Raw genomic sequence first — 9,799 nt, forward strand, 5'->3', positions numbered from 1 at the left:
AAAAATGTATTTCAACAATCAATTTCAACGGCATCAGCCGGTAACGTTGTACACGAAAATACGAAATCTCTAGAGCCTCGTCTAGTGGCCGCCAGGTTTCGTTTCGATTGTTGAAATATATTTTTTTACATCTTTTATTATTAAGCTTTGTACTTAAACGTAGTTTTCTTTCGGCTCTCGCATTTCTCAAAGTTTGAGACCGATATTTTATGTATAAAAAAAGTTGGAACGTTCAAAAAATGTCGAGGTTCAGAAACAAGATAAAATAATTTTCAGTGAAGTTCCTACCAAAATGCAGTACCTAAACGTACTTTATTGTACTCTAATACATTTTCCAAAGTTTCAGCTCGATATTTTATTCATAAAAAAAGTTCTTAGGTTTAAAAAAACATTCAGTGAACTGAAAAAGTGAGGTCGGTAATATAGGTATTTAGCTGTGTCACATGCCCTTAATTGAAAATTCATCTATTTTTGAACATTTAACTACTTTGTTCAAAGTAATTTTTTTTTTACTAGAAATTTAACTATTCTGCTGAAAATACTTTTTTTTATTAATAATTAGATTTGCAACTATTCTATTATTCGTTGAAAATTAAAATTTTTTATTTAAAAATTAAACTATTTGTTTAGAAATTTATGTACTTTGTTGAACATTCTTCTTTATTTGCAGGATATTAATCTTTATGATTAAAAATGATAAAAATTTCGTTGAAAATTTATCTTTTTGAGTTCGCAATTCAACAATTTGGCTGATAATTTTTCTTTTTTAATTGAAAAGTCAACTGTTTCCTTGAAAATTCAAGTCTTTTGTGAAAAAAATCGATTAAAAAAAGTCAATCTCTTTGTTTTATAGATCTTCTTTTCGGTTAAAAATTCAACTATTTGAGTTAAATATTTATAATTTTACTTAAACAATCATATTTTATATTAGAAATAAGATTACTTTGTTAAAGATTCAAAATTTGAATTAAAAATTCATTTCTTTGGTTGAAAAATAGCTATTTGATTGAAAACTAGGTTTTTCTTTGGATGAGCAGGACTTTTATTGTCGAAAATTAAACTATTTTGTTGAAAATTTTGTTTCTTTTTTGGTTTAAAATAATTTTGTTCCTAAAATAAAAATGTTATTCTAGTTGAATATTCCATAATGATATTAAAATAATGATTCATCATTTTAGTTGAAGATTCATAAGTTATGTTGAAAATTAAAAAATTTACCTAAAGATGTGACTATTCCATTGTCTGTTGAAAATTATTATTTTTTTTTTAGTTCTAAATTCAACTGTTTAATTAGATACTTTTCTTTTTTAATTGAAAATTCAAGTAGTTCGTTAAAAATTAATATATTTTGTTGAAGAATTGTATTTTTTGGTTGAAAATTCATATTTTTGTTCGATAATTAATTCTTTTGTTTACAAATGAATTTTCAAGCAAGGAGATTAATTTTTTACTGAAAAGGACCAATTTTGAACAACAAAAATACATTTTTTATTTGAAATTAAATGCTGTTAGAAAAAATTTCAGATTTTAAAAATTTACAACAATTAGAATCAAGGATAAGGAAATTACAAAAAAAAAACAAATTGGTTTTTGATTTTTAATTAATTTATTTGAAAAATCAACTAATTGGCTGAAAGTTTAACTCCTATTTTGAAAATTAATTTTCTTTTTTCGATGTAGATTCATAATTTAGTTTAAATTTTACTTTTTTTGTTAAAAATTTAACTATGTAACCATTCCATTTTTGATTGAAAGTGTATATTTTTCAGTTAATAGTTTGTCTTTTTGAGTAAAAAATTATACCTCTTGGTTGAAAATTCATCTTTTTGGTTAAAAATTCGTTTTCTTTTTTGATGAAAATTACTTTTTTCTTATCTGAAAGTTGATCTATTCTATTTTTCATTGAAAATGTATCTTTTTTAGTAAAAAGTTCCTTTTTTTAATAAAAAATTATACTTCTTGGTTAAAAATTGATCTTTTTGTTTAAAAATTCGACTTTTTTGTTTCGAATTTCTGTTGGAAATTCTCTTTTTTTTTGTTCAAATTCAATTGTTTGGCTGAATTTTGAAGTAGTTCGTCAAAAATTCATGTATTTTGTTCTAAAAGTGGTATTTTTTGGTAGAAAATTCATATTTTTGTTCGAAAATTAATCTCCTTGTTTAAAAATTCTTCTTTTTTGTTGAAAATTAAAGTATTTCGTTTAAATATTCTTCATTTTAGTTAAAAATTCATTTTTTTTTCGTGAAAATTTAAGTCTTTCAGTTAAATATTCATAATTTTAGTTGAGCGATTAGATTGTAAACTTATTTCTTCATTGCATATAAAGGAATTTTTGTACCGAAAATTTAAGTGTTTTATTAAAAATTTGTTTCTTTTTTTTCATTCAAAATCATTTTTTCTTAAATTCAAATTACTGTTCCAGTTGAATATTCCATAATTTTAGTGAAAATTTTATATTTTGGTGATCATTCATTTTTGACTGAAAATTTAATTGTTAAATTTTTGGTTGACAATTTGTCTTTTTTTGTAAAAATTATGTTTGTTGTTGAAAGTGATAAATTGTTTTAGTTAAAAACACATTTTTTGTATTAAATTTTACTATTCCGTTTGAGAATTCATCATTTTGGTTGAAAATTAATCAGGTTGAAAATTAATTTTTTTTACTAAAAATATAACTTCTATTTTCCGTTGAAAATTAATTTTTTTCTGGTTCAAAATTCAATTATTTTTTTGAAAATTTATCTTCTTTGATTGAAAATTCAACTAGTTCATTAGAAATTCTTTAAATTTTATGAAAAATTGTATTTTTTGGTATAAAATTCATCGTTTTGTTCGAAAATTAATCTTATTGTTTAAAAATTCGAATTTTTGGTTGAAAATTCAAGTATTCCGGTTAAGTGTTCATCATTTTAATTAAAAATTCATCCTTTTGGTATTTATAAAATTCAACAGTTTCAGTTAAAGATTTATCATTTTATTTGAAAATTCATCCGTTTAGTTAAAAGTTAATTTTTTTACTAAAAGTGTAACTATTCCTCTTGTTTTAAAAATTAATTTTTTTTCTAGTTTGAAATTTAAAAATTTGGATGTAAATTGGTCTTTTTATATTGAAAATTCATTTATTTCGTTGAAAATTTACATATTTTGTTAAAAAATCGACTTTATTGGTAGCCAATCGAGTTTTATGGTAGAAAGTAATTTTTTCTTTAAAAATTAATCTTGTTTAAAAATTCTTCTTTTTGGTTGAAAACTTAAGTATTTCAGTTAAATATTCTGAATTTTAGTTGAAATTTCATCTTTTGGGTATTTAATCAATTTTTTGCTGAAAATAATGATTTTTTATTGAAGATTCATCATTTTAAATAAAAATCTATTTCTTTGGTTGAGAAATGAGCAATTAGATTGAAAACTTCTTTCTCCTTGGATGAAAAGGAATTTTTGTACTGAAAATTAAACTATTTTATTAAATATTTGTTTCTTTTCGTATTCAAAATAATTTTTTGTTGATCATTTTTGACTGAAAATTTAATTATTCAATTTTTGGTAGACAATTTATTTGTTTAGTGAAAATTATGTTAAGATGAAAATTAATTTGTTCTTAATAATAATGTAACTTCTATTTTCCGTTGAACATTAATTTTTTTCTGATGCGAAAATAAATTCTTTTGTTGAAAAATTGTCTCCTTTGATTGAAAATTCAACTACTTGATTAAAAATGCTTTTATTTTATTTAGAAAATGTATTTTTTTATAGAAAATTAATCTTTTTGTTCTAAAATGAATCTGTCTGTTTAAAAATTTATATTTTTGGATGAAAATTTAAGTGTTCCAGTTATATATTCACAATTTTAGTTGGAAATTCATCTTTTTTGTTTAAAATTACACTATTCCAGTTGAAGATTCATTAATTTTATTTGAAAATTAAATAATCTGATTGATATAACAATCATTTCGCAGGAACTTTTGACTCTAGAATCGCCAGCAGACTCTGAAATATCTCTAGAAAGTTTATCAGTGAACAAAAATATACCAGCAACAGCTTTCGCACGTACTTTAGCAGCAGAAACAGCTTCCAGCAAGGAAAAACTGGAATCTTTCATTCACAAACAGAACACATTCTCGAAAAAAGATTACGTTGAAGAGGTTAGTAATTCTCATTTTACACATTGATATAATACTGAACTTTATTATTTTACAAATATTCCCAGTTAAGATTATATATTTAGTTAGAGGCTGTACTTAAATTACATTCTTAAACAATTTAAAAAAATTAATTTTATTTTCAGGATTTTAAATATATTTCTCTTAATAATTAAAATATATTGAAATTAAAATTTTTTTAAAAATATGTGTATTTATAAATATTATTATAATATAAGTATTCTAATAAAGGGGGCAGGGGAATAGAATAAAATAATTTTATATATTAATTAGAAATTATTTTTAAATTTAAACAAAATTCGCTAAAACTTTCTCCTGAAAATTAATTTTTTAGTTAAAAATTTTATTATTTGGTTGCAGATTTCACAAGTTTCTTAAAAAGACATTCTTTATAGGTGCTGATTTAACTGTTTTTTTTAATTCGTCTTTTTTTGGTTAAAAAATCAATTTTTTCCGTAGAACTTTAACCTTTTATTTAAAATTCATATTTTGTTGATAAATCCACTGAAATCTTTTTTGGATGGAAAATATTTTTTCTGAAAATATGTCTTTTTTATTTAAAAGTTTTTTTTTAGTAGAAATATTGCATTTTTCTTTGATAAAAGTGCAACAACTATTTCCTAGAAAATTTCATTTTTTTTTTTTAAATTTGTATTTTTGAGTTGAAAAGTCAAATGAAATAGTTTTGGATAAAAATTCAACTGTTTTTTTAAATTTGTCTTTTTGATTTAAAAAATTTACCCGTTTTAGTAAAAATTTCATTTTTTTTAAACAAAAATGCAGCTGTTTGGTTGAAAATTTAACAATGTTAAAAATTCAAATATTTAGCAAAAAATTAATAAAAATGCAACTGTTCGTTTGAAAATTCAACTCTTTTTTGAAAGTTTGTCTTTCTGATTTTAAAATTCAGCTGTTTTAGCAAAAATTACATCTTTCTTGGATGAAAATGCAATTGTATGTTTAAAAAATTAGCAATTTTGTTGAAAAATCATACTTTTCGGTTTAAAATTCTTCCTTTTTTTCTTAAAAGTTTAACTATTTCGTAGAAAATATACTTTTTTTTAAATTTAATATTTTGGCGTTGAAGAGTGAACTAAAACCCTTTCTTAAAAAATTTTTTTTTAATGAACAATTTATCTTTTTAGGAGAAATTAAATTTTTGGGACAAAATGCAACTACTTCATAAATAATTTAACAAATTTATTAAAATCATACTTTTTGGTTAAAAATTCATCTTTTTGGATTGAAAATTCAATTCTTGTTGGGAAAAATTTATTTTAGTCTTTTTTAGCAGATAATTCAACTATTTTTTTGAAAATTTCTCTTTTTGATTTAAAAATTCATCTGTTTTAAGATCAATTTCATTTATCTTAATTTATATTTATATTATATTTTGGTGTTGAAAATTGAACTGAAGACTTTTCTGGATGAATGTTCAATTTTTCAAAAAAGAAATTGGTTTTTTTTATTGAAAATTCCTCTGTTTTAGTATAAATTTCATCATTTTTTAATAGATGTGCAAATATTAGGTAGAGAATTCAACTATTTTATTAAAAATACAACATTTTTGGTTGAAAAAAGGCGTCTTTTTGAATTCAAAATTCAATTTTTGTTCGTAGAGACTTTTTTTTTGTTATAAAATTTATATTTTGATCTTGAAAAGTCAACTGGGACCTTTTCCGGATTTTAATTAATCTATTTTTTTTAATTGTTTTCTTGAAATTTTAACTATTTCGTAGCAAATGTACCTTTTGTTTAAATTTAACATTTTGGTGTTGAAAAGGAAACTGAAATCCTTTCTGGATGAAAATTCTACTATTTTTTTTGAAAATTTGTTGTTTTTTTAAATTTGATCATTTTTGTATAAAAATGCAAATATTAGTTGGAGAATTCAACTATTTTATTAAAAATTCAACATTTTTGGTTGAAAAAATGCATCCTTTCGAATTCAAAATTCAATTTTTTTTCGTAGAAACTTTTTTTTTTGTTATAAAAATATTTTAATCTTGAAAAGTCTACTTGAATCTTTTTCGGATGTCAATTTATCTATTTTGTTAAAATTTTTTCTTTTTTTAAAATAAAAATTCCTGTTTTACGAGAAATTTAATCTCTTTTTTTGATAAAAATACAACTGTTTGGTAGAGAATTCAACAATTTTATCAAAAAGTCATACTTTTCAGTAGAAAATTCGTCTTTATGGATAGAAAATTATTTTTTTTTCCAGAAACTTATTCTTTGTTAAAAAACTCATATTTTGATCGTGAAAAGTCATCTGAAATTTTTTTTAACACAAAATTTAACTTTCTTTTATTTTAATTTCCACTGTTTTCTTGGATAAACATGCAACTTTTTGTTTTAAAATTCAACAATTTTATTGGAAAATCATACTTTTTGGGAGAAAATTCTAATATTTTTTTGGAAAATTTGTTGTTTTTTTAAATACAATTTCATCTGTTTCATGATAAATTTCAACTTTGTTAATAAAAATGCAACTGTTTGGTTGAAAATTAAACTATTTCATAGAAAATTTAATTTTTATTTATAATTCCTGTTTGGGTGTTGGAAAATTTACTAAAATATTTTCTGAATGAAAGTTTGAATTAAAAAAAATGTGTCGTTTTTTATTAAAAATTCTTTTTTTTTAGTACAAATTTTATCTTTCTTAGATAAAAATGCCAATATTTGGTAGAAAATTCAACTATTTTGTAAAACATTCCTCTTGTTTGGTTCAAAAAATTCATCTTTTTTAATTGAAAATTCAATTTTTTCGTAAAAATTTTTTTTCTCTTAAAAAATGCATATTTTGATTTTAAAAAGTAAACAGAAATTCATATTTTTTAAAATAAAAATGCAAATATTTGGTAGAGAATTGAACTGTTTTGTTAAAAGTTCATCCTTTCTGGTTAACAAAATTCGTCCTTTTGAATTGAAAATTCAATTTTTTTATATAAATTTATTTCTTATTTAAAAATTTATATTTTTGGTTTAAAAATTCATCTGTTTTATTAGTGATTTCATTTTTTTATCTGAAAAAGCGACTTTCTAGTTAAAAATGATTCTTCTTGACTTGAGTATTGAACTATTTTGTTTGTAAGATTTGGTTGAATTACTTTTTTAAAAATTAATTTTTGTAACATTTATATTTTTATTTGAAAATGCATCCTCTATGGCTGAAAGTTGAAAATTATTATTTGATTTTAAATTGAAAATTCAACTATTTGGGCAAAAGTTAAATCAGATAGTTGAAAATTTACTTTCTTGATGGAAGGCTCATGTATTTTGTTATAAATTTAACTATTTAGTGAAAAAAAGCTTTCTTTGGGTAAAAATTAATTTTTTAACTGGAAAAATGTAACTTTTCCATTTTTTTAAATTGATCTTTTTTAGATGAAAATTCGCTTTTTCTGGTAAAAAAAATCATTTTCTTGGTTTGAAATTTCATTGTTGTTGGTTACAAATTCATCGATTTGGTGGAAAATGATTTTTTTGCCCAAGTCATATTTTTGGTTGAAAATTCAATTTTTTAGAGAAAATTCGTCTTTTTGGTTTAAAAAAGCTTTTTTTTATAAATTTCATATTTTTTATTGAAATATAAACTATGACTCTTTTTTGTTGAGAATTGATTTTTTCAGTTTGAAAATTGAACTATTGTGTTGAAAGTTTATTTATTTTGTTTGAAAAATCAAATGTTTTGTTAAAAACTCATTTTTTAAAGTAGAAAAGACATTTTTTTTAGAGAAATTAATAAACTTGAAAATTGTAAATATGTATCTTGACTACTCTTGTACTCTGCTTATAAAAGATTCTATGTTTTAAAGTATTAAAATATTAAAAATTGGTCGAGAAAAAATCCGGGAATTTTGAAAATGAAGTTCTCGAAGATCCTGTCTAATTTCACAAGAGCTATAACTAGTAAAACATTTCTAAATTCTAAAAATTACGTATTTATCATCTCGAAACGGGATTGATTCAACCCTTTATTTTTCTCCAACTTGACAGACATTGTTAGGAATTCATTTGCATCACCATCATGACGTAAATACAAGTTGGAATTAAAATAAGTCACTGCATTTGAAATAAATACTAACAGATTTGTAGAGTCAATAAAAAATCGTGAAATTGAGAAATTGAAATTAAATTCTAATCGCTAATTTTCAGAAATTCGAGAAATTGAATTGAGTTAGAATGTGCGATGAAAGGGTTTCGGATAGAGAATGAGTTGACGTTGATGTAACGTTGAGTAAGGGCTCTTGATGGATTGGTATGGCATGTGATAAGATTGTATGTGTCAGTGCTTTCTTGCCAAGCGATAATTTCTGCATCTTCGAACCAAGTCAAATTTTCTGTAACGGAGACAGTGCCACTGTGGAATTTGCCTCATGTTCTCCATCGCCTGCAACACAAAATCAACTTCAATTAAACTGGGTCATTGACACTACAAGTTAAACATTCTATTCAAAGCTAGAACTAGACTTCCGTCAATCTTTTTCTTTGTTTTTCTTTTTTTCAAATCAACTTTTTTTTTCAAAATCACTTTTTCAGTTTATCGAGGAATTATATTTTCAGCGCAATTCATTTTTACCGCTGGACCGGGAATTTTCTGAGACCTTAGAAAAAAGAAAATCCTTTCAACTTTGAAAACTGATTTTAACCGGTTTTTAAATAATTAGTTTAATTTTTATCTCTTTGAATTATGATATTATTTAGTTTGGAATGCGTATTTTCGAAAATCTTTCACTTTAAAAATTGTTCATTTTAGATTTTTATTTTTTTAACGTACATTTCAATTTAAAGAATTTTGAAATGCAGTTTTAAAGACTTAAACAATTAGAAATTAAAAGCGTTTAAAATCGACAATTTAGGTTGAAAAACGGTATTATTTTATCAACTGTAAATATAAATAAATGAATCAATAATTTTTTAATGTATATTTACTTTGGGTATTCTTAGTTCTTTTAAGAAATTAAAAAAATTGTTTCAGTTTAAATGATTCACTTTTTCACCCATTTAATTTGAAAATTTTTAATTAAGAAATGAACAGTTCTTTGATATTTATGAATATTTGACTGTTAATTTATTACGAGTAAATTGAAGCCAACTATTAAAAAGTAAGCAATTTGAAAATTAATTGTTTGACACAGAAAGCTTGGAATTGTTTAAATTTCGAAAAGCTATTAAACTTTAAACGTTAGAATTTTTATTGTTTGATTTAAACATGTTTAATTTGTGAGCGAAATTGTGGAATTTTTATTTAGAAATAATAATTGAACACTTATTATTTGTAGAAAAAATTTGAGGAATCTTAAGAGATTTTTAGAAGTTTTGAAAAGATTCAAAATGAATTTAAAATAAATTTGAATAATTTATTCGAAGTGTAAGGAATTTTTTTCAGAATTTCTAAACATATTTTAAAATGAATAAAATCTTTCCTACAATTTTTAAATAATCCTGCAAATTTGTTCAGATTTCCTTAAAATCTTCCAGGTTCTTTTTTGACAATTCTGGAAATCTCTTTAACTCTTATAAATATTCTTTTAAGATTCTTAAAAACGTTCTAAATTTTTTGTTTAAAATCTGAAAAAATGTACACACACTTTGTTTAAATTATTTGATATGATTTCAAATTGTAAATTAATTTC

General features: G+C 22.3%; 1 protein-coding gene across 1 annotated transcript in view; it reads left to right on the top strand.

Moving 5' to 3' along the window:
- The window catches only part of LOC117183063 (WD repeat-containing protein 75), a 57,803-nt gene extending 49,464 nt beyond the window's left edge, over positions 1–8,339 (top strand). Inside the window, exons 14-15 of the mRNA XM_033376219.1 lie at positions 3,957–4,142; positions 8,319–8,339. Of these exons, the coding sequence (XP_033232110.1) occupies positions 3,957–4,142; positions 8,319–8,339 (207 nt within the window). The remainder of the gene's footprint in view (positions 1–3,956; positions 4,143–8,318) is intronic.
- The last annotated feature ends 1,460 nt before the right edge of the window (positions 8,340–9,799 follow it).

This window comes from Belonocnema kinseyi, chromosome 2, assembly GCF_010883055.1.
Source record: "Belonocnema kinseyi isolate 2016_QV_RU_SX_M_011 chromosome 2, B_treatae_v1, whole genome shotgun sequence".
Classification (NCBI taxonomy): domain Eukaryota; kingdom Metazoa; phylum Arthropoda; class Insecta; order Hymenoptera; family Cynipidae; genus Belonocnema; species Belonocnema kinseyi.